The sequence below is a fragment of the Tupaia chinensis genome, unplaced genomic scaffold (genome assembly GCF_000334495.1).
Source record: "Tupaia chinensis unplaced genomic scaffold, TupChi_1.0 Scaffold000381_1, whole genome shotgun sequence".
In the NCBI taxonomy this organism is placed as follows: domain Eukaryota; kingdom Metazoa; phylum Chordata; class Mammalia; order Scandentia; family Tupaiidae; genus Tupaia; species Tupaia belangeri.
Window position 1 is genome coordinate 3,594,608 of NW_006159883.1, and position 26,879 is coordinate 3,621,486.

The 26,879-nt window shown below is 34.5% G+C and overlaps 1 protein-coding gene across 1 annotated transcript in view; it reads left to right on the top strand.

The window, feature by feature from the left end:
- Positions 1-26,879, top strand: part of SCN7A (sodium voltage-gated channel alpha subunit 7) — a 95,665-nt gene that overhangs the window by 20,840 nt on the left and 47,946 nt on the right. The window contains exons 2-9 of the mRNA XM_006153576.3: positions 4,521-4,765; positions 8,210-8,328; positions 8,711-8,800; positions 10,095-10,223; positions 12,188-12,279; positions 19,189-19,395; positions 22,982-23,051; positions 25,713-25,854. Of these exons, the coding sequence (XP_006153638.1) occupies positions 4,535-4,765; positions 8,210-8,328; positions 8,711-8,800; positions 10,095-10,223; positions 12,188-12,279; positions 19,189-19,395; positions 22,982-23,051; positions 25,713-25,854 (1,080 nt within the window). The 5' untranslated portion in view covers positions 4,521-4,534. The remainder of the gene's footprint in view (positions 1-4,520; positions 4,766-8,209; positions 8,329-8,710; positions 8,801-10,094; positions 10,224-12,187; positions 12,280-19,188; positions 19,396-22,981; positions 23,052-25,712; positions 25,855-26,879) is intronic.

Here is a 26,879-nt window from a genome sequence, read left to right on the forward strand (position 1 = left end):
TCTTTCATTTAAATATACAATACAAAATACTGGTACAATTGGAACTTGCAAGAATCCAAGCCTGAATTGACTTGGATAAAATTATTGCCAATAGCTTACTTTAGTTATTCAATTTTTCAGAAAGGCAATCTAATGGACAGATTAACTATTAATAATCTTTCTATAATTTTCAGGCTTTAACACTGTATTAAGATAGCTCACCGGAAAGCATAGTGCCTGGACCATATTATATAAATTCTTCACAGAGATGCTTTTATGGAATAATGATTTAATAATTAATAATTTACAGTCTGCACTCAACCATCTAGAAGTCAGGGCCATGCCAGTTCTATTTCATAGGTGCTTTCATTTCTCTGCTGTATCATAGAAGACAGTACCTGCTATCCACTCATTTTAGTGAACAATCCAGGGTAGTTTTACTTGACATCAAATTATCACTAAGGAGTCTTCTGGGATAAGTAACTGATTGAGAAGCAGAATTAGTACTGATAAAACCAGTACTGTGATCAGGGTTTCTCTGTGGTTTGATATAATCTTTATGACCTTGTGAGACAGAAGAAGAATTCCAAATTTTACATATGAGGACAGCAAAATTCAGGCAATGATGTTATGGAGGTCTCATAGTCAAAATAAGAAGTCAAAGGTTATTGCACTATGGGGTGGTAACAGCAAAAAATAATGGTGGCGGGGAGGATTATACTTGGATGATTCAATAAGAAGACAGGCTAGCAAGGTGAATCCTGGGGATTCATTGATATACCTGTTTTTGTCAATGACAAAATCATTGTAATAACTTTATCACCTCACTTTACATCTCTTTTTAGAAAAATGTTCTCAATATACATAAGCTTAATGTTTCTTAGCAGCCAAAATGTATCCCTAAAATATCAGAGATATGTACTTTTTTAACATCTGAACAGACAGACAATAACAATGATTTAGATTTTGTTTAGTTTTAGTTTAGTTAATAGTTTAGTGTAGACTTTTAGATGATGTGACATTATGCAATGAGTTCAATTCAAAAATCTTAGCAAAAAGTTTCAAATTTACATGGTATTGATATTATTGATCAATATCCAAGTCCATTTAAATGATACTACCCACCTGCCAACAAATTTCTCTTTCATGTTGCTAGTTAAAAGGGAGGTTTAATGCCTAACTCAACCCATTCCATTTTGACAGCTATTTTTAAAGCTCTTTATTATCTTGAGCCAAATATATTCTGGCTTCAGCTCATTGATCCTAGTTCATCCTTTCTGAATAATACAGAAGTCTAATTTTTCTTCTATGGGAGAATCATGCAGACACTTAGAAGCTGGAAGGTTCTAATTTGAGTCTTTTATGTTTGAAATATGTAGAAATATATAGAATGCAGCAGAGATATAAAGTCCAGAAAAGTTATGATCCAATCAAAAGCATAAATAATCAGGACCAGCAGATTGCATAATGGTTACATTGTTGGACTCAGTTACATAGTTGACTGCAGTTCAAATCCCAAACCTGGCAACTTAAAAAACTCACACAGGTACGTGTGCATGCATGCCCAAGATCCCAGGAAGAGAATGGAAGAGAAGGGATCACACTATGGCCATCTTCCCTAGGGAGTGATTTCTTACTTTTTGTCTCTGTCTGTCTCTGTTTCTATGGTGAACACACATGCCCTATAGCAAAAAAAAAAAAAAAAAAAATCTTTTTCTAAAAAAAAAATAAAGAATATGTAGTCATCTTGGTATTTGATTTTTCATACTAGATTTATGATACAGATATATACTATGTCTTTCCTTGAATGTTTGTGGGACTCTCTTTTAAACTTGTCATTCATCAAACCAGCTGAAGAAGTCTGATTCTTACAATTAGTTGTACCCTGTTTACATTGAGTAACATCTTTTTCTTAACTTTTAACTAGTAGGCAAGTAAAATTCAATAACTCAATTTCACACAAAGGTGGAAAATTCTGAACTAGAACATAGGTATGTATGTGTTATTTCTGTGTTAGGAAAGTCTCACTAAAAGAAATTAATAACTGGCTAGTGCCAGCATTGTGAGAGAGAAAATACACATACACAAAATACCAAAATATCAAATATAACATGTCTTATCTTTTTTTTGTTTTTGAGAGAGATTTTTGTAATAGGGTGCATGGGCTCATCAGAAAGTCAGAGAGACAGAAAAATAGAAATTACCCCCCACCAGGGAGGATAGCCTGAGGGTAACCACAATCCCTCCTCCTCCATTCTCCTAGTGGGATTTTGGGCATGCATGCACACACACCAAGTGTGTTTTAGCAACCAGGTCTGGGACTTGAACCACATTTGACTACGTGGGAGTCCCATGACATAACCATTGTGCCTTCTGCTGGTACCACCATTTCTTATGTTTAATTGCATTAATTTAATTACAAAGAGAGTTTAGGTGAAAAGAGGAAAATCAGTCTGTTACCCTGAGTAGGATCACATGAAGAGTTATGTTTGATAAGAATTAGACAAAAACAGATCATCAAAGACCATATTTGTACATGTAAAGGAATAACAAAGTTTGCAAAGGGAGAATTGATGTGCGAAATTATATTTGATCCTTAGTTTGAACGGCCTGTAGGTTGACTTAAAATAGGTAAAAGTAAGACTTGATAAATATGAAGTCTACCAGAGCATCCTAAATATAGAATTACAAAGATGACAGTGTCAAGTGAATGTATAAGTGGATAGCCTTCAAGATATACAATACAAAATTATTGCAAGAAAATTATTTTAGATAGAGTGGTTGACAACAGAGAGAAAAATGTCAAGAGTAATTTTCTTCTTGTATTTGTAACTTTTAAAAATTTGCATTTAATCAGTGTACATCTTTATGGTGCACGACATGTTTTATCCCAGCATAAATACTGTAGATACTAGTCAAGTCCCAGCATGAATACAAGGCATATTAATCAACTCAAAAACCTTACCATATACATTATCATCAACAGATAACTTTTCATTTTTGTGTCTATTAAATGTTTTGTTTGTTTGTCATGAGTAATTTTCAAGGTAATAAACTCGTGTTTCTGTTTTTACAAGGACTCAGTTTAATGAGTGATTCTAGTCATTGGGAAAGAGAGTGAATTTTGCTTTTACCTAAATTTCTGCCTTTGATTAAATTACCACATAGACAGCTACAGAAAGTGTTTTGAGAAGTGTGCTTGGTAGATATCCATGTATGTGGAGTAATTAAAATTCTACATTTGTATATGTCTCTATCAAAAAGGTGGATATTAAAGAAGAGAAAAGCATAACATTAAGGGATATCACAGTTAAATATTTGGTTAAAATTTGATCTACACTAAAATTGAGTCAAGGAAAGTATGCACAGATATTTTTAAAAGATAAAAAGAGTGGGTCTCAGGTCAGGAGGTTGCATAGTGGTCGAGGTGTTGTATTCCCACATGGTTAACCATGGTTTGAGCCCTCACCCAGGCAGCTTGAAAACTCACACCAGGTGCATGTCATGTGTGCCCAAAATCCCAAGAGGAGAATGGAGAAGAAGGGATTACAGCATGGCCATCCACCTTTGGGGGGGAGATTTCTCACTTTCCTTCTCTCTGTCTCTCTCCAGAGAGCACACACACCTATGGCAAAAACAAAACAAACAAACAAAAAATAAATTAAAAAAAGAATGGAGACAGGATCCAATAAAGTTTAGAGAAGAAATATCCTGTCAATTTTTAAAATTCAGCTCACAGTGAAATAATTGGATTTCACTAGAAAAAAAGATTTCTAGCAACTTTAGAACTATTAGTTTAGAGAAGATGAAAATAAAGAGCATTCAAGGGATGAGAAAATGAAGCAGATTTGATTACTCATAAAATTACAAATGAAATCTAATATAAAGTATGATAAAATTGGGGCCAGCAGGTGGCATGGTGGATGAGGGTGCTGGACTCCCACATGGCTGACCATGGTTTGAGTCCTGGACCTGGTGGCTTGCTTTCTCACTTTCTCTTTCTCTCTCTCTGTTCCTTTCTGGTCAAATGAAAATAAATAAATAGATAGATAAATAAATAAATAAGTTAAATAAAATAATTCATTTTTTTTAGAGGTTTTTGCTATAGGGCGCGTGCGTTCGTCAGATAGACAGAGAGAGACAGAGAGACAGAAAGCAAGAAATCACCCCCAGAGGGGGATGGCCATGCCGCAATCCCTTCTCCTCCATTCTCCTCTCGGGATCTTGGGCACGCACGCACACGCGCCCAGCGTGCGTCCTAAGCCACCGGGTCCAGGATACAAACCAAGGTCGACTACGTGGGAGTCCAGCGACATAGCCATTATGCTAACTGCTGGTCCCAATAAAATAATTCTTAAAAGATGTATGATAAAACCCAATTAGAACAACTTAGATTTCTGCTAAACTCAGGTATATGCTCTTTAAGTGCGTGTATTTAGTTTTTTGGCGTCCATCTTTCCTATCTTAATCTCTTAGAGCTTTATGTATTTCTTTATGTCTCCAACATTTATATAGAACTGAGGAAATCTAATTTCTTACAGGTAAAACATTGGCAATGTCGGCTTGCCCAGAACCAAATGGCCTTGTCCCCTTCACTAGAGAGTCTCTTGAACTTATAAAACAGTGTATTGCTAAAAAACAAAATGAAGAACATGAAGAAGATTTAAAGCCAAACCCTGAATTGGAAGTTGGCAAAGAGCTTCCACTTGGTTATGGAAAACTTTCTCCGGGAATGGTGTCAGAGCCCTTGGAAGATGTGGATCCCTACTACTACAAGAAAAAAAACGTGAGAATTAATTGAATAAATTATTCTCATTATGGTTTTATGATTTTATTTCCAGACATGGAAAGGAATGTAACTGAGGTAAAACCCAAAAAGAGAAAAAAGAAAGAGTTTATTTAAAATTATACAGAACTGCATAAGATATTTCATTTTGCAAGCACACATACTTGAGATTTTTAACAAAACTAATATCTTACTTGTTTTGCTAGTTCCTCTTTATTACTTTTATTTTTAATACATATAGTAATATGCCTTAATGTAAGTAACTTTTTTAAGGAAACATAGTGATTTACTATTTATGCTTACCAATTTTAAAGTTGCTATAAAAGGTCTAGAAAATGCATAATAATTTAAAACATTCGATTTTATGAGTTTATTCAAAAGTTAGGAAAGTAAATATAACTATATTTATCATTTTTATTTATTTACACATTTATATTTTCATACATTATCTCCACTTGAGTATGACTTGAATTGCTGGCTAATATATGTATTATCCCAGAACAAGCATAGAATGCTAAATATGAGAATAATTATTTTGGAACAGGCAGAGATTTATGTTGGCTGATGAAGCTAAGAGAATATTAAGAAATTCAAATTTGAGCTATAGCTTGAAGACTCTTTAAATTTTAGTAAGACAAAAGGAAGCCCTTCTATGAACATGAATGATCAGAGACTCACTTTAGAATAGGGAAAAGATAAAGTGATACTATAACTGAATGTTGCAAATTGTGGAAATAAGATGAGATAATGGAGCTATCAACATGAATTTAATGTGATGGTCAAAGGACTGATGTGATGAACGCAATGTTTAAGTAAAATTAATCTGGCAGATTTTGAAACCACTGTTGCATATAATGGTCAATAGGATGAAATAGGAGAGAGAAAAGTCAGGCCAGAAGTCAATATACTTGAATTATAGTAGTGTCTCAAAGGAAGAAGAGAGAACAAATCTGAGGAGAAATAACAGGATGTGACTAATGTCAAAGTTTTTGGATTGAAGAATGGCGGTGCCATTAACAAAAATGAAATAATAATTAAAAAGGTCAAGTTCGAGGAAGATGAGAATTACCCTTGTAGTGAAAAAATGTAATTTTATATTCTTATAAAACATTCTAGAGTACTATCAAATGGATGAAACAGAATTAAACTAAAGTCTCTGAACTAAAAAAAAAAAAAATTACAGGGTTGTTTTTGTTTTTTTTTTTTACCTATAACTACAGCTCTCTGGAATACTTTTTCTGGTTGAAGGATATTGGCATTTTTCAGTGGAAACGTATATTTTAACTAAAAGGACTAGAATTTCTGGTAGCCTTCATGGGTATTAGGCAACATTAACTATAGAACAATAGCATAATCTTGTGAGCGTTATAAGGAAAGTGTATGTGCTCATCCCACTCTCTTCCCATTTGGTTTTTCCTGTGCTTCAGTCAAGTAGCAGATACACAGGGCAAAAACTGCCAGTCTAGCTTAGTGCTTTTATTAATGGCACCAAGTTATTTAAAGTAACATTTGAGTTGTATTCAGTTTACCTTGCTAAAGATGGCATAGAAACAAATATTTATAACATTTGTAAAGCAATTGCAGCACTTGAAGTTGAGACATTATTCTACCTAAAATGACTCATCCTTCAAAATGATATAGAAATTTGTTGGTTACACATAAAGTACATATTGGTGAAGGTTGAAATTGTTCTGAAAAATTACAAGAAAAGCTTATCTTAAGAATCAGATTTATTTTCTTTGATTATTAAAAATTTTATTTTCTCTTCATATTTAACATGGAGAGAGAAAAAAACAGCTACAATGTAGGTCAAAGTGTTCACAGATTGTATGTTGGAAAAGTGTTTATTGAAAATGATACCACAGTTTAGTTTTTATTCAGAACATCCATACATAAAATATTGGTGAATATGTATTTATATTAACTAATATATGCATATATATACACAAATATAAATGCCATTAATTACATATAGAAACATTATATGTAATTCAGTAGTATATATGATTATTTTTAATATAATTATATTTAACATTTATTATTAGTATATTATATTTCATTATGTATTATACTATACATTATATTATAATATATACAGTTTGATACCATAGTCTTTATAGTATCCATTATGTACATTTATGCAAACACTACAGTGACTAATTTTTCCAAATGGTTATATATAATGAATATACCTATATATATATATATATTCATACTTTGACTGACAAAACATAGCTACACATATACAAAAATATAAAAATATACACATACACTTATATATGTACACATATGTTATATAGTAAACAAATAGATACACACTACACACATTTTAACTTTAGAATATTTCTAACCTTTTATTGTATTTTTGTTTGAATTGTTGGTTTCTTTTTGGAGAGGTTTTTGATATAGGGCCCATGCACTCTCCAGGAAGACAGAGAGACAGAAAAGTGAGAAATCACCCCCAAGGGGGATGGCCATGCTGCCATCCCTTCTCCTTCATTCTCCTCTCAGGATCTTGGGCACACACACACACGCGCCCAGTGTGAGTTTAAGCCACTGGGTCTGGAACTCAAACCGTGGTCAACTATATGAGAGTTCAGCGACATAGCTGCTATGCCAACTGCTGGTCCTAGAAACCATTTTTTTTGAATTGAAATGCTTCAGTATCTCAACATGTTAGGTTTATGTGATATAAATTTCTAGTAAAGATATATTTATATTAATGATATCAAACAAATTGATTTTATTTTCTAAATAATTGTTAACAATTAATGTAATATTTCAATGCATTAGATCTTCTTTACTGTTGTAGATAGACATTTGATTTGCTCTGAAACAAAATTAACTTTCTTTAGTATTCATTACGTTTTTAGATTTACGTCCTCTGGTACTCTAAATGCATCTCCATGAGCCATCAGGATATCGTGTTTTTCCTACTGCTACTACTGTGGCGAGACTTGGAGATGTGATGTGTATCAGATGATTTTCTTGGCCATAACATAGGCAAAAGTAAAGAACATGTAGAAAAGTAGAGTCAGAATGAAAATAGTTAAAAATCATTCCATTTGACTTAGTCTGTTAGAGAATCTAATGGGGGCTGATGGTGAAATAGTGGTAAAAGTGCAGTGCTCTGTAAGACTGCTCCACATGAGAGGGTTTACATCAGGAGACCATCCTGAGTATGCCCATGATCTGGAGCTGGCTCAGGCTAGGAGAGATGTGGCGTCAAGACCCTGACCCTCTCTGTCTTTCTGTCTCTCTCTCTACCTCTGTTTCTCTCACTCACACAAGAAATGAATAAACTTAAACAAAAGAGAGACTATTAAGAGAACTATTTATATAACTGTCACAATATTAGACTGTAATGATCATTGGCAATATGTTGCATAATTAATGAGATTATGGCTCTGAGTGTGTACTTCACTTTTTTTTTTCTTCTTACAGACTTTTATGGTACTAAATAAAAAGAGAACGATCTTCAGATTCAATGCCACTTCCATCTTGTGTACATTGTCTCCTTTCAGTTCTATTAGAGGAACAACTATTAAAGTGTTGGTACATCCATATCCTTTTCTACTGGCCTCTTGACTATGCACTGTACTAACACGAAGGACACTATTCCATTATTCACATATCACTGCAGCATTTTCTCCTTGGAAATAATATCACATGTTAGGTCATATTTAAGTCCAGGTTATGCTACATCGTTTCCCTTATTTTAAGATACATATATAAAATATATTTTCTAATACACTTAGCAGTAGTAAATATTTACAAATATTAATACCCATTGTTTTTCAATAAAATAAATACATAAAAATAATGCATTTCTTTAACATTTAAGGAAATATCTGGCCTCATATATATATATAAATGCAAACATATTATAGATAGATGTATTTTCCAGCATTGTTTATTATTCATTATTCCTTGACTATAATCTACCTTTTTCCGACTATTCATTTTAATTAGTGTCCTGACTGATTGCATACTAATGTCCATGATTAATTTGCCTCAATGGGGACCAGCATTAGAGTAAGTTATATAATTTTATTATGCATAATCTATAATATATATTTTAATTTCATAAAAATATTAAATTTAATAATAAACTGTTGTGCTATTATACAATTTCATATTTATGCTTTTTATATAATATTTGTAGTGTATAATATTTACATATAAACTACACTTTATGAGTTTTCCAAATAAAAATAAATATACATGTATATTTGTCAATCTTAGGGTTTTTCTGCCTTTTCATTATATTTAGTTAAATTTAAAATACCTCTATTTCCTAACAGCTTATTTAACATTTGTGATATAAATGTTTGAATCTTTAGCTATATGTTATGTCTATAGTATCATGTGGGTGGAGTTTTATTTCAAAGTTAATTACTAACAAGTAATATATTTAGTGCCTCAAGTCTACTATTACAACCCCACATCTGATTTACTTCTAACTTGAATAACTTTTACTACTTCATATCTATTAAGAAAATTATTATTTTCTTTTCCTTTCTATTGGTCTTTCAAGAAGGATGTCTGTAATCTAACGTACATTAAAATAACATGAGAGAAAAGTCCATTGTATTTTCTTTTTTTTTTTTTTTCCACCAGACAGACAGAGAGAGACAGAAAGCGAGAAATCACCCCCCAGGGGTGATGGCCACGCCGCAATCCCTTCTCCTCCATTCTCCTCTCGGAATCTTGGGCACGCACGTACATGCGCCCGGCATGAGTTTTAAGCCACCAGGTCGGGGACGTGAACCACGGTCGACTACGTGGGAGTCCAGAGACATAGCCATTACGCTAACTGCTGGTCTCAAAGTCCATTGTATTTTCTACAGAAGAAGTGTTTCTAGGAGTTTCTCTTAAGCTTTAACACTGTTCTTAAAACCAGTAGATTTTGGAAGGCAAATAATTATAATATTGATTCACCACATAAATCTTGATGTTTACACTCATAATATATAAAGACTTCCATGTCTGAGCTAGGACATATTGAAAAAAGCTGATAGTCAAATTTCATGGCTAATGCCATTAAACATAGTTGACCATTGAAGTCCTATCAACAACCCTATTCCAAGGCTCAAGCGCTAGTTTGTTTTTGTTGTTGTTGTTGCTGTAGTTTCCTTTTTTGTTTTTTGGTTTTTTTTAATCATCAGCTTGGCTGATGGTTTGTTGGTTTAGGCCTGCCTAACAGACCAGATCTCACATTTCTCATGACTTATTCTCAAATACCAGATAATGTATCATACACGTAGTATTTCAGAGCTGATAATGTCTTTTTCTCACCCTTAATAATTATATGAAAATATTTCTACAGGCATTCTTTACTTGGAATTTACACATTTGAAATACTTGTAAAGCTGTTAGCAAGAGGCGTCTGGGCAGGATCTTTTTCTTTTCTTGGTGATCCATGGAATTGGCTCGATTTCATTGTAACTTCTTTTGAGTGAGTATTTCTTTCTATTTCTTTCTTTCTGTTTAAGATTTTTGTCATAGGGCACATGTGCTTGACAGAGAGAGCCAAAGAGAGACAGTAAAATGGAAAGTGAAAAATCACCCCCAAGGGAGGATGGCCTTACCTTAATTCCTTTATCATTTTCCTTTGGGGATTTTGGGCAAGCACACATGACCAGCATGATTTTCAAGTCACTAGGTCTGGGTACGCAAGTCACAGTTGGCCATGTGGTAGTTCATTGCGCTAACCACTGCACTACCTGCTGGCCCCAGACTCTTAATGCCTGCTAAAAATATACTGTCACAGAAAAATGTTGAAGTCTACAGAATTGTTTGCCTGCAAGAATTCTGTAAGTAAAGGATATTTCATGAGCCATAGTCATAGCTCTCTCAGGCAGCAATCTCTAAGCTAATTATCAAATATGTGATAAAAATGAAAGGAGTGCCTTATTTCCTGTTTTCAGTCTGGAGCAAAAAAATATAAATTGAATTTGTAAATTTCAGTGGTTATTTTCAGTGAACAGAGCATTTCCTGCAGTCTTAGAAAATTCTAGTATGTTTGATTCTCAGTCTCTTAACTACATTTCATTAAACTACATTGTTTAAGAGCGGTAAACACCTTAGATAGCAGAATAAAATATTTTAAGCATGTATATGTACACACACACACTTTCTAAAGTGTTACATTTAATTCTAATGATTTCATGTCTAGTTTAAAACTGGTTCTGTTCAGCATACTCTAATTTATGGTTATGGAAATGATCACTGACATCAAATTTTTTGTTTGAGATTATTTAAATGATATTTTATTTACATAATTTTGGTGAAATTTAAAATACCTATCCTTTATAAAGAGCATAAACAATGTCTTTCATGTAAGCAATCAAAAAATAGCAGTTAATGTCACTGTAATTATTACTATTACTACCAATACTGTTACTACTGCTGTTTCTGCTATTTTTGCTGTTGCTATTGGTTATTACCTAGCTAATTTAGAGAGCTCTTATGATGTGCCAGGTACTCTCCTATGAACTTTACATATTTTACCTCATTTAAGCCTCTGAATCAAGAAGTACTATTATACTCACTTTGTAATTGAGAAGACAGAGACAGGAAAGATTAAATAAGTTGTTCATAGCACACAGCCAGTAAGTAGTAAAGGTTATATGTGTACACTGTCTGGTTCCAGAGTCTTTGCCCTTTGCCAGGGTACACTCTACCTTCTACCATTGTCACTACACACCATCACCACTAGCAGCATTGCATCTCCACCATCATTATCAGTATCACTCTTGTTACCATGATCTTAATCATCAGAAACTTAAATATTTAAAGTGAATATTAATCCTTAAAAAACTAATAATATTTCTCTCTTTACCTTTTTTTGGTAGTACCAAAACATTAATGAACAAAATATAAAGTATTTCACATGAAATTAAAAATAGTCACAGTGTTGAACTCTCATAGCTTAAGTATGCACATTAATATTTACCCGACTACCTTGCATTATAAAAATCTTAGTCTTCCAATAAGTAAAAAAAAGTATTTGCAAAAGGAATAATGTAATCAAGGGATATGCTGGGAAAGAAAATTGAATTATTTAGTTATTTATTCATTAGGTTTTTCCATAGAACCCATGTACTCACTAGAGTGAGAGAGGTAGAGGGAAAGTAAGAAATCACCACCCAGAGGAGATAATCACCCTGCAATCCCTTCTCCTCCATTCTCCTCTCAGAATTTTAGGCATGCATGCACACGTGCCCAGTGTGCTTTTCAGCTGCTGGGTCTAAGACTTGAACTATGTTTAGCCACATGGAAGTCTAGCACCTTAACCACATGACTCTTGCTGGCCTTGAATAGATAATTTAAAAAATAAGTTTCAAAAAGTACAAAAAGCTAAAGGTAAGTAACATAGATTCAATAAGACTTCTAAATACTTTTAATTTAATTCCACAGGCTTATAACAAGATATTCACCTCTAAACTTCACGTTCATGCTTGGAACCATAAGAACATTGAGAATTTTGAAAATTATTCCCTTAAACCAAGGTAGGAAATGGGATTGTATTTCTTTTCTCATTCTGTTTTATATTCTGTGCTGAATTCACTTGAACTTTTCTGCTGTTGCTCAGAGAAAATGTTAAACAATGCTTGGCGCTTTGAAAACAAAGGATTATCTGATCTTTAAATTTATTTGCTACTCCAGGACATGTGGAGTAAGATTACTTTCGGCTATTATTTATTTGGGGTGAGTTCAATGCTTGTGATAAGATATAGAAATCAATGGATAATATTTTAGTTGTGAATCATTCATTCTTCTATCCTAATTATTAATTTAGAAAATTGTCCTTGGGCTTCTGAAGCATTATCTAAACAGGTGTTGAATCCGTCTCCTCCGTCAAACTGAGAAACTAATTTGAAATTAACAAATTGATATAAATTAAGATAATGTTCTTTTGCTTGGACAGGGTAACATCCACATGCCACAAACTTTAAGGAGGTTCTGCTAAACAAAATAGGGTTGTGACTATATAGAAAAGAGTTGAGGACTAATTTACAACTCTCATTCCTAAAGATCACTCAACAGAAGTCCACCAGCACCTCCTAATTTGCTCTGAATGAATAAATGTAATCAGGAAGAACTCCGCTTAAGTTTTGGGGCTACAGTGTCAGAAGTATTAGGAAATGGTTATAAAAAAAAACCCAAGGATGGCCCAGCCTGGTGGCAAAATTGGTAGCAAACTGAACTGCAGTGATTGAAGTCCCACGACTGACTGTGGGTTTGACACCAGACCAACCCCAAAAGATATTGGGCACGTGTGCAAGTGCCCAGGATCCTGATGAGCTGGAGGGCTTAGGGAAGGGATTGCAGCTCAGGGACACTCTGTAGTGGTGGCTTCTCTGTCTTGCTCCTTCTCACCCCTCCCCTTCTTTTTGGTCTAATATTCATACATGTGCTATTATGAATACAGACAAAATTTTTAAAAACTAAAGAAACGCAAGGGTAAATGTAATTATGCCCAAAAGAAACCAAACGGTGAGAGTTACCCTAGTGGGAATTTGCAGAACTCTAGTTTCCTTCCTACTCACTGGAAATAACTAGAATATAAAATAATATCACTGCATCTTTATCTTAGGACCAGAGATAAAGATTGTAAAATTAATCAGAATTGGGTTTTGCAGTCCCAAGAAGACCTAGACTCTCTCAGGTAGGAGGTAAAAATGGACAAATACAAGTAACTTTAAGACAAAAAACTTTAAACATTATAATACTTTAAGTGGATCTTCAATGGCTATAGAAATAGATAATATGAGCAGTATTATCTGTATATCATACAAAGTCCCTTGTGTAAGAAATAATAGAGAAGTTTGGTATCAGTATAGTATAACCAACAATGGGATAGGTCAGTAAAACAGAAAAAACTGAATTCCTACTTATGTATAATAGGTGATCCTGAAAAAGAGACCACAATAAATGTAAAAGAAAAATTGTTTAAAAAATAAATTTATTTAACAGTTTTTAACCAGAGAAAGAGCTTACAATTGAGAAGAACTTCTCTTGTGTAAAATGAAAATAGTAAGATACACTTATCCATATTATAAAATGTTGTAAATTTAAAATATTAAGGAACAAAAACCTTAAAAGAAACAAAGCAGATCTTTTGGGAAGATCATTCTTAGAGGTTTTGATGTTGTTAAATACCAGTAGACAATGGAGTTTCAGAGCTTACCAGGAAGATTGTGGCACTAGATTCTACACCTGTCTGCATTCATATGCAAAGTCAACAGAAAGGTATTCTCAGCCATGTAAGAGTTTTGGAATTTTATAACGTGCATGTCTTTCCTGAATATCTGTTGGAGAAAGTATTCAACAATGGGAAAATTTGGTTCTAGAAGTAATCACAATGAACTCTGAAACCATTCAGCAGGGAATGAATTGTAAACTATGGTTGTTAGTGGACTGCAGAACAGAGTGCAAATATAAATCAGAAGTTACAACAGGGACATCTGTAGGTCATTCTTGAATCACAAACATGTTTTGTTTGTACTTTGAAAAACTACAAAAAAAAAAAAAAGAAAAGAAAAGAAAAGAAAACCTCCACTGCAAAAATCTGACCATTTTAATGTTTCAAATCTAAAATATACTTGCATGAACTCTTAGCATCTCTGAATGGAAACAATCTGCCGTAGTTAAGGAGCGGAGGCCCCTTTAAGATGGCCATATTCATCCAGTTCCCTCTAAATCCCTATTTGCATGAATTTCTGCTTCCTAACAACCCTTGTAAGGATTTGAATGTCATGCTTCCTATAAATTATGAAAAATTATATAGAATACAAAATACATAATAATTCAACAATTTTAAGTAGGTGAAAACATCCTAATTTATATTAACAAAAACTTAGGAATGGAAATGATACATATGAGAAAGTAAATATGTGACTTCTTTATCTTATACAGTGTACCTAGTATTATCATTAATGTAGAGATTTCCATGTTGGTTCAAAAAATAAGAAAAAAATTGCTATACTTTGAAAAACTACAAAAAAAAAAAAGAAAAGAAAAGAAAAGAAAAGAAAAGAAAACCTCCACTGCAAAAATCTGACCATTTTAATGTTTCAAATCTAAAATATACTTGCATGAACTCTTAGCATCTCTGAATGGAAACAATCTGCCGTAGTTAAGGAGCGGAGGCCCCTTTAAGATGGCCATATTCATCCAGTTCCCTCTAAATCCCTATTTGCATGAATTTCTGCTTCCTAACAACCCTTGTAAGGATTTGAATGTCATGCTTCCTATAAATTATGAAAAATTATATAGAATACAAAATACATAATAATTCAACAATTTTAAGTAGGTGAAAACATCCTAATTTATATTAACAAAAACTTAGGAATGGAAATGATACATATGAGAAAGTAAATATGTGACTTCTTTATCTTATACAGTGTACCTAGTATTATCATTAATGTAGAGATTTCCATGTTGGTTCAAAAAATAAGAAAAAAATTGCTATATACTATACAAATAGATATATTTTGAAATACTAGAAGGAAAAAGAAAAAGAATAAAATGTGTTTTAAAAAGATAAGCATATAATAATGAGAATATAGAAATTAAAAAAAAAAAAAGGGGGGCCCAGCCACATTGACACAAGTAGTAAGTACCAGCTTTCCAATGCTGGAGCCACGCAGCTAATCCGGGTATTCCTGGTGGACCTGAAACACACAGTGTGTAACCTGTGGTCCTTTGAGGCTGAAGATAGAGCATAAAATGTCTCAGTTGTAGGTGCCTCTGATTCCCTTTCTCCCCTCTCCCTTCTCCCTTATGACTTTTCCTCTCAATAAACAAAATAAATAAACTCTTTTAAAAACTGGTAAAGGCACACTAACAGTTAACTAGAGCTAATTTATTAAAATAGATGCAATTGGATCATTTTATTTTTCTGTCAAGAGGCAAAAGTTTTAATATTAAATCAGAAATAAGGGTCAGTCCCAAGCACAGTGGCAAGAGCCGTGCAGAGGGACCTGATTCCCAAATGGCTGACTCCAGTTCAGATCAGGCCCAGCAACTCGAAATATGTGCTGATACATACCCACCTGCTCAGGATGGAGAAGTAGAGGGACAAGGATTCATTGTGTCTAGGCCTCTTTGGGGGATACTTTCTGTCTATCTCTTTATCTCTCTCTGGTACACATACACATGTCCTCCAGCACTTGAGGAAAGAAACTGAAAAAAGTGAAAAACAAAATTAAACTCTACCAAAGACATACCTAAACTAACCAAAATAAAGTTGAAATGTGAAAAGAAAAAATATATGCCAGAAAGTCAAAATCAAATTTGGTCTATAGCACAGACCTTTCTATGTCATAGATGATAACATTTTTAGTAGATTTAATTCTACAAAAATTATAAGACAGTATTTTTACCTTCAAACAAAATGTCACTACTAAAATTGAAGCGCCACAACAAACTGGGTATGCTGTAGGCACACACACACACACACACACACATTCTTAAGGATTGCTCTTTTTAAAAATAATTCAGACAAAACAATATGAGAAATGTTTAGTAAAATAATATGCAGAGTACTCGTGACAATGACCAAATGAAAAGTACACTGTGAAATATACTTATTTTAAAAGTTTGTAATGGTAACCATAGAAATTACATTGAAATAAAGTTATTTTTTCCTAATACATCAACAACAATGATTTGTTTTACAAATGTCCTCATTTGGGACCAAGAGATGCCATAATGGTTATATTGCTGGACTCCCACATAGTCGACTACAGTTCCAGTTCCAGACCTGGTTACTTAAAACTCATGCTGGGTGCATATGTGTCCAAGATCTCAAGAGGAAAATGGAAGAGAAGGGATTGTTGCAGTATGGCCATTCCCCCTGGGGAATTTCTTGCTTTCTGTCTCTCTGTCTCCCTTCCTGGGGAGCACATGCATCCTATGTCAAAAATCTCTCAAAAATTTTCCTGTTTCTTTGTGAAAGCTTAACTATGTATTTATAGCCTTTGATTTACGCACAGGTTAAACCTCGAATAAAAACAGCTTACTGAATCCAGCAGGTGGTATAGTGGTTAAGGCACTAGACTTCCACATTGCTGATCACAGTTCGAGTCCGCTTGAAAATCACAATAGGTGTGAATGCGTGTGCTCCCAAAATCCTAGGGATAGAATGGAGGAGGGATTGTGGCATGGCTGTCCCCTCCGGAAGATGATTTCTGGCTTTCCTTCTGTCTCCCTCTTGTCAGCGCATGTACATTATGGCAAAAACCTTAAAAAAAAATACAATTTGAGCATATATCAACACCTAAACATGGTGAAACATTTTGACACAGGAATCCATTTCTAATATAATACTTTAAAAAACTTATTCTTGGGACCAGCAGTTAGCATAATGGCTACGTCACTGACCTCCCATGTAGTCAGCCGTGGTTCGAGTCTTGGACCTGGTGGCTTAAACTCATGCTGGGGACATGTGCATGTGTGGCCAAGATCCCGAGAGGAGAATGGAGAAGGGATTGCGACAAGGTCATCCCCCCTCGGGGGGTAATCTCTTGCTTTCTGTCTCTGTCTCCTTCTGTCTTTCTGGTGAGCGCATGCGCCCTATAGCAAAAAACTCTCAAAAAAGAAAAAAAGAAAAAAAACTTATTCATAATAAAATTTAATGGTTTAATTAAAAGTGCAAAGTGGCTATAAACATGTTAAATGTGATCTCAATTAAAATGATATATTTAATCCAATTATACATTCGTTTTTTGGAGAGGTTTTTGCTATGGGGTGCGTGTGTTCACCAGAAAGACAGAGAGAGACAGAAAGTGAGAAATCACATCCCACCCTCCCTGGGAGGATGGCCACACTGCAATCCCTTTGCCTCCATTCTCCTCTGGGGATTCTGGACATGGCACACATATGCACCCAGCATGAGTTTAAGCCACCGAGTCTGGGACTCGAACTGCAGTCAACTATATGGGAGTCCAGCGACATAGTCATTATGCCAACTGCTGGTCCTTCAATTATACATTTCTTTAGCCACAAGGATGACTTTACATTATCTTTATCCTATTGTGTTCAATAAATTCAACCATCTGAGGGAATCTTTTTAAAAAATAAATTTTCAATTCTCACAATGATATGAAATAGATATTATTTTCTTTTTTTGAGATAATTTTTGCTACAGGGCATGTTTTATTTTTATCAGCACTACTTTACATCATTTAGACTTTCATTTGATATTCAGATATTTCCCCTATGATAGCGAGTAGTAAAGATGTAGTTAATAACAATGTATTATAGTCTTGAAAATTAGTAAAATTTTTTAAAAATATTTGTTGCCATAGGGTATGTATGCTAGCCAGAGAGAGACAGAGAAGACAGAGAAAGAGAAAGAGAGAAATCACACAAACATGCATACACACACACACACACACACACACACACACACACACTCACACATATTCTGGGGAGAGGGCCACACTGCAGTCCCTTCCGTATTCTCTCAGGATTTGGGGCAGGCATGCACACATGCACAATGTGAATTTCCAGCTACTTGGACCAGGACTTGAACCTCAGTCCACCACGTAAGAGTCCAGTGCCTTGACCACTATGCCACCTTCTGGCCTGATATCGTTTCCATTTTAAAGATAATAAAACTAAGGTACAAAAATTTTGATATCTGGCTCAACATTGCAGAGTTAATATAATTCCCCATTATGGGACTGAGCAGTTATTTGGATCATAAATATACACAGGCCAGCAAATACGAGGAGAGCAAGAGAGAAAGGAAGGAAGGAAAGAAAGAAGTTGGTTCCTACAGCAAAATGTTAGTACTTTCACCTACGAAGTACAATTAAATTATTTTTGGTTTTTTGTTTTTTCTTGTTTTCTGAGTTAAGCATGTGCTATTTTACATGAGAAATATGAATGTCTTTTAATTAAGCCAACTTTAAAGTTGCTTTTTGATTACTAAGTATTCTGATATAATATATTTGATAGTGGTATGCTGAGTTCTAATCATTAATAACTTAGTACCAGTTTTAATTCATTAGCTTCAAAAATTGAATTTTTATAAAGTTAACTAGAAAATAATATAGAATACTGCTATTTCTTGTTTCAGTATTTCCAGTCCGTTTGGTTTTAACTCTACATCCTTACTAATGTGTGTAAACACCAGTCATTGGTACAATAAGCAGCTAACTGACAGAGAGGGCTGTTGTTATTTTATAGTAAAAGGAAACAAAAATATAACTAATTTTAGATATTGTTCCTGAATTATTTCATCATCACAGAAATCTTAAAGCTTAGAGGGTTTTCTTTTCACTTTATTGTTACATAATGAGAATGAGGTTACAAGATATGGTTGAAATGTGCATTTGCCATGACAGATGTTTATTAATGTTGATTTATTAAGATACTTTGTTCTGTCAAAACCCTTTTATTTCCAGGTCTAACATCCCTTGTAGGGGTCCTGATGCATTGCTTAAAGAAACTCGTTGGCGTTATTATCCTAACTCTGTTTTTTCTGAGCATATTTTCTGTAATCGGAATGGGACTTTTCATGGGCAACCTGAAGCATAAATGTTTGCGATGGCCTCAAGAAAATGAAAATGAAACCCTGTACAACAGAACTAGAAACTCATTTTATATTCAAGGTAAAAACAAATGCTTTCAATGTCTAACTTTAAAAAAGAAAACAAAACAAAAACGAGAAAACAAACCATTTTAAAAAGGAAGAGTAGTCTTCCCAGAAATGAGACTCAATGTCAGAGCAAACTATAAATGCTATAACTGTATTCAAGTGGTAATTTGTAGCTGTTTTATTTATTGATAGCAAGTTCTCAGTCTTCATATAGTTAAATCAAATGTACTTAAGTTTTTTTTGAGAGGTTTTTGCTATAGGGTGCGTGCACTCACCAGAAAGACAGAGACAGAGAGACAGAAAGCAAGAAATCATCCCACAGGAGTATGGTCATGATGCAATCCCTTCTCCTCCATTCTCCCCTCAGGTTCTTGGGCACGCACGCACATGTGTGCGGCGTGAGTTTAAGCCACTGGGTCCGGGACTCAAACCATGGTCGACTACATGGGAGCCCAGCAAAATTGCCATTACGCTAACTGCTGGTCCCAAATTAACTTATGTTTGAAATGACTAAATTATGTAAATTTTGTTCTTTAAGTAAATACATATACTCAAAGTTTTAGCTGCAGTTTTTCTAGAGCAACAGAATTTGTTTTCCACATATCTGTAGGCTATAAATCTCAAACTGAGATCAGCAGGGTTGGGCTTCCTCTGACACCTCTAAAGGAGAATCCCTCCTTGCTTCTTACCATCTGGTACTTCCAGGTTTCTTAGGTTGTGGCTGCATCCTCCAGTCTCTGCCTCCACTTTCTCAGTGCCTCATCTCCCAGGGTGTCTCTGTCCTTGCATAGTGCTCTCTCCGTAGAGGAGCAGTGAGGTTGGATTAGGGTGCACCATAATGACCTTGTCTTTATGTATCTTTCTGAGGGGTATGATTCAATCAATAACAATTATTATACTTATTTTATTTATTTAAAAAATGAGCTATACTTTTATCAGACACAGCTAGAGCAGCACCCTCAGAATTTTACCTTTCCTCAATAACATTATTTAAAATATAGACATATGTTAACCTATTAAAATTTTTGAGATGATCTTAAAAGTCAGAAAATGTCTGCACTATAGAAATTCTTACCATCGTTAGATTTTAGTTAGTGCTGATCATTCAAATGGTATGGGTTATATCTTGCTAAATAAACACTTTAAATTATTAACAATACTGCTGAATAAACATTGCTTAGCTCTAACACTAAGCAATTCACATGACTTATCTCCTATCTTTGATATGATCCTCCAAAGATTATACTACCAATATTGCTACCTACTGCAACAAACAAACAAAAAAATGGAAGTTCAGAGAAATTAAGGAAATGTTCCAATATACTATAACTGCTAGGTGGTAAAACTGAAATTTTAACCATGCTCAGGGACCAGCAGATAGCACAATGGGTATGTTGCTGGACTCTCAGTCGACTGTGGTTCAAGTCCCAGACCTGGTAGCTTAAAATTCAGTTTGACACATTTGTGTGAGTGCCCAAGATCCCAAGAGGAGAACGAAAGAAAAGAAATCACTCCAGAGTGATTTATCATTTTCTGTCTCTGTCTCTTCAGTGAGCACGTGCATTCTACAGCAAAAATCTCTCAGAAAAAAAAACAAAAACATTCTTTTTTCACGGGGCCATACTCTCTTCCTGGAGTTTTCTCTCACATGGTTCTTATCAGGACCTTTCTACTTTTTCAAAAGTATTTTTCAATATTTTAAATATTATTAAAGATAATGTTGATAAATCTTATCAGATATCACAATGTTGACCTTTTATATTAATTTTATTTATATTTTGTATTTACTTATTTCTAATGCAAATCGTGAAACATTTTATTATTTGGTTTATTCTATAATATGAATATGATGCAAATCATACAAAATTATTAGTCTATGAGTATGTGAAGTGTTTTCTTATTACATATGTCAATGCCATGGTCCTAATCTAGTGATGAAAATAGAAAGAGGGATATTAAATCTTAGGTTTCGGGTCATCCCTGGTGCATTGGTGATGTGCTGCCAAGAGAAGCCAGGTCCCATGTGTTGGTGGTTTGAATCCTAGGTTTGTCTGGCAACAGACAGCAGGCATGTGTGAAACTGCCCACAATCTGATGGGCTGGAGAGGATCAGGTGTGCTCAGACCCCATCGAGGGTGATTCTGCCTTTCAATCACATACAAAACAATGCACTCTATTATGAATAAAGGAAAAATAAAGACGTAATTAAAAGTTCAAAATATAAACCTTAGGTTTAAATTATATACCTTTTGACGCAACAGACAGCAGGCATGTGTGAAACTGCCCACAATCTGATGGGCTGGAGAGGATCAGGTGTGCTCAGACCCCATCGAGGGTGATTCTGCCTTTCAATCACATACAAAACAATGCACTCTATTATGAATAAAGGAAAAATAAAGACGTAATTAAAAGTTCAAAATATAAACCTTAGGTTTAAATTATATACCTTTTGACAAAAAAAAAATTAAAAGTTCAAAATATAAACCTTAGGTTTATCAGATATAACTTTTGACAAAAAAAAAAAATTAAAAATAAGCAATTGTGCTCCCTCACTGGTTATTTCTAAGAAAACAGTCCAATGTCTTTTCATCTTGTTAAAATACAATATGACATTACAAAGGAAACATTTTTAAAAATTTAACACTTTAAATTTTTCCAAATCAAGTTATTGAATTTTATTATGTAGCATTTTAGCAATTGCTGAGTTTGTTTTATAGACATCCCATTAATATTTGTAAAACTATTTTTTGTACTTTATTGTCATATTACGATTCTTGTATGTAGAAGAGTTCTTGGGATGACCCAGTGCTATTAATGTCAAATTTCATTTGGTTTTCAAGGGCCATTCAAAAACTTTGATCAATGATGCCTATTATGTGTGACTTAAAAATTCCCTTAAAATTATTACTGGTGACAAATTATAGTAGCATTTGTTGAGATTTTATGTGTGTGTATACAAATATAGCCCTCTACCCTCACCATGGATTTGGTCTCTGTGATTTGAAGTCAGAACCGAAAATCCAATGCCTTTAAGCATGCATATTCCCAACTCTACCTTGTGGTACCTTTAAGTGTATAATTTACATTTTGGTTGGAGTGCATTAGGAAACCTGAATAAATTTTTTCTATGACTTAAATTAGCATGGATTATGGTTGAAATTGTGTGCTATCAAAACAAATAACTAGTTCTGGATGCTCACTGTAAAAGAATCAACTTTCAGGTGGGAAGAGAATGTAAAGTAAACCCAGAAACAATAAAAAGTTACAACTTTAAAACAATTGAGTCTTGGGAATTTTTCCTTCAGAGGGCTGGTCATACTGCTTGATTTTATTCATTTTTTTGAATTTTAATTTTGAAAAGGATTTTCCTCTTTCCATAATGAGCTTTGTCAACTTTCAAGGTGCGAGAGCAACTAGATTCCCCAAGGTGTTTGGCCTTGTGCGTGAGACGTTAGAAAAACAAACAAACAAAATCAGAATCTCTGTTCCTTTGTTCTCAGTTATAGAGAGGAGTGTTATTTTCTGTGGAGATTCAAATAAATTCAGAAATACTGTTAATCCAAGATTATATATAAAATATATCTTTTTTCATTTTTCAGAAACAGAAAACTTTTACTATTTGGAAGGAGAAAGCTATGCTCTCCTTTGTGGCAACAGAACAGATTCTGGGTAAGTGGAGTGAATTTTTTTTTTTTCCCTATTAAGCCAGTATCACCAATCAATAGTATTTACCAAATTATTATTGTTTTTATTGCTGGCTCCCATTTGATTACATTATCTCACTTTATCAGCAAAGCCATGCTGAGAAGTTTGGGCATTTAATGTCTTAGTTTGGGCTTCTATAATAAGAGACCACAGACTGGTGGCTCATACGCTATAAAAACTCATTTCTCACAATCTGAGACTCTGAAAAGTCTGGATCAAGGAGCTGGCAAAGTTTAGGGTCTAAAGAAGGCCTCCTTTTGGCTTGTGGTGTCTTTTGTTGTGTCCTCATATGGAAAAATGTGTGAGATATCTTTGTTGGGCCTCTCCTTAAGAACATTAATGATTTTTATAAGAACTCCACCCTTATGACCTAATCACCTACCAAAGTCCCCACCTACTAATACCATCACCTTCCATGTTAGAATTTCAAAAAATGGAGACCAGCAGATGGCATAATAGCTATGTCTCTGGACTCCCATGTATTCGACCATAGTTCGAGTCATGTACCGGGTGGCTTAAACTCACACCCAAGATCCCGAGAGGGGAATGGAGGAGAAGGGATTGTGGCATGGCCATTCTCCCAGGGAGTGATTTTTCACTTTCTGTTTCTTTCTCTGTTTGTGTTTCTGGCAAGCACATGTGCCCTACAGCAAAAACCTCTCCAAAATACCAGAATTTTAGAAAATGAATTTTGAGGGGACACAAATACTTCAACCATAGCAAAAAATATGTAATATGGAGAGTATTAATCCAATTTTATAGAAAAAGAAATAGGCTGACTAATAAGTGATTCATTCAAAATGAAGAAGTCAGTAAATACCTGAGCTTAAATTTCAACAAGGAATTAATCTCTTTTCCAGTGTGCCCCAGAACTAGTGACCATTAGCTAAATAGAAAATATAAATCTGTCCTTCAACTAGAAGTTCTTAAAGAAATGTAAAAGATACTCTATATTTCATTTGTTCTATGTCTTGTTTTTATGATTATAATATACATTGTAAATAGTTTATTCTTAAAAACTATAAATAATTCTTAGCAAGATGGCAAAACTCTCATATCTCATCATCCTTTAATTTAGATGTAGTAAGAAAGTGGGAACAGAGCAGCTCCTGGCACTGTGTGACTTATGCAATTTCCCTGGGTTGCTTTGGTCAGCTAGTGTGGCTTGGCCCCTAGCCACAGATTTAGCTCTCTCTTAGGCCCTGGGACCCAGATTGAAAAAGGCACGTATGAGATAGGAGCATGAGTGATATGTTGTAGTTAAGTTAAATGCAGGTAATTGTATTGCTTGCTCAGTGAAGATCTTTATTTTAGCTTCTACTGGGCTTCCATTCTCAAATCCAAATTATGAATCCATCTCTTTGTGTCAGTGCCATCCCAGTTTAGCTACTCATCTTTTGTTTACATCCCAAACTCAAATATGATGTGAAATGCATTTTGCAGGTATTTGGTCATGGATATGCATAATACGATAGTATATTTCAAAGCAAGAATAAAAGGTCATGAAACGTTTCACCTATAGCAGTCATACTTTGCTGCATGATCAACACCCCAAAAATTAGTGACTTACAATAATCATAAAAATTTATCTTCTCATATTCAAGGGTCACCAATTTGCAAGTCTCATGTACAAGTGCTTTTTAAACCTCTGCTTACTCTATTAGCAAATGTCCAAAATAAGTCACACGGCGAAAGTGAGGACTAGGTGGGAGGGAGCCACACAAGTGCGTAGATGGAGTGAAGCTTGATTTATTGGTCCATTCTTGTATTAAGCAACCACAACACCCAAGCTCCTCAGTACATGAAAGTATGAAGACTCCCTGAAAGGAAACAGAATAAATATTTAATCTGTTCTTCCTCCCCAAGTGCAAGTACTGCTTATCAATAATTAATGTGATAAATGTTTTGTCACTCTTAATGAGAGCTGAGGATTTGAAGCAAGGCTGTCTTAAAATTAACCCTCAACTACTTCAGTTTTATTTTTATGGGTACCACTTTCCATTTTTTATACTTTCATTGTAATGTTCAGATATTTCCCCTGTGATATTGAGTCGTAAAGATGTAATGAATAACAATGTTATAGTCTTGAAAATTAGTAAGATAGATTGTTTTAAGATTTTTATTGTAGGCCATGTTCACTTACCAGAGAGAGACAGGGAAGACAAGATAGAGACAGAGAGAGGGAAAGCAAGAAATCACCCCCAGGGCGGATGGGCACATCACAATCCCTTCTTCTCTCTTCTCCTTTTGGGATTATGGGCATACACACAAACACACACACACACACACACCCCAAGCATGATTTCCAAGCTGCTGGAACTGGGACTCACACACACACACACACACACCAAGCATGATTTCCAAGCTTCTGGAACTGGGACTTAAACTGTGAACGTGGGAGTTCAGTGCCGTAATCATCATGAAGCTCCTTTATAATTTTACATAGATTAACATTGCTCACTTGTATGAACTTAAAATTGAACTCCTTTGCAACTGTTCTGCTAGACATTGCTTGGGAGAAGACCACCACCCGTGAAAGTGGGAACCATGTATTATTTGATTTGCCCAAAACCTGAAAGTCGCTGGGCAGTAAGCAGCTTTTCTTTCTGTCTTTGTCTTCTGTAGTCAGTGCCCTGAAGGATACGTGTGTGTAAAAGCTGGCACAAATCCTGATCATGGCTACACGAATTTTGACAGTTTCGGGTGGGCTTTACTTGCCCTATTTCGGTTAATGACTCAGGATTACCCAGAATTGCTTTATCACCAGGTAAGAACAGAGAGATTCTGCACTGCACTTAAGCGTGGCATTATGACCTCCCTTCTAAAATATTGGTCGACTGTAATACAATTATTAAAATTTTATGTGGAGAAGAATTTGAGGACAGAAAAAAAAAAAAGAACCGTAATTATTGAATATCAAAGTATATGCTGGCTGTTGTTCCAGGTCTGTGCTTTGTGTACATCTTATTTAATTTCTGATACAATTCTACAAGATACACTCCACACGTCTGGTTTTTATATAGTGACACAGAGATTCAGTGAGATTGCATAACCTACTCTCTTACACTAGCAGCAGGTGCATCTGCCAGTTCTTACCATGCTACACAGAAGCCTGTGATATTGCAAGTTCGATATTAACTGCGTAACTCATATTTATAGGTACTGATTCTTTACTGGAAATATTTTGAACCTATAAGATTGCCAATATTAAACCATTATTCATTGATTACATAAAATGTCCTTTTTTTCTTCTATTGTCATTCCATTTTAATATTTGATCATGCTCAAATTAAGATGAGAGAAAACTTTCTGTTAAAAGACTTAAAAATCCAAATTCTGACCTTTTTTTGTTATTAATTATGAGTGTCACAGTTTCTCAGAAACTTAACAATGCCTTTTTCTAAAAGATTTATTTAATTTAATTTATTATATTTACTTTTTAATTTGACCAGAGAGAGACAGAGAGACAGAGAAAGAGAGAGAAAATGTAAAACCAAGCCACCAGATGCAGGACTCCAACCATAGTTGACCCTGTGGGAGTCCACCATCTTAACCACCATATCTTGGGCACGCACGCACACGTGCCCGGCGGGAGTTTTAAGCCACCGGGTCTGGGACGCTAACCGTTGTCGACTACATGGGAATCCAGCGACATAGCCATTACGCTAACTGCTGGTTCCCCCCACACAATGCTTTTTAAAAAAAGATTATTTTTTTTTCTTTGAACGGATGTTCCATCACAGTAGAACATTCAGTGTTATCAAAGAAGCATAATTGGGAACCAGCAGTTAG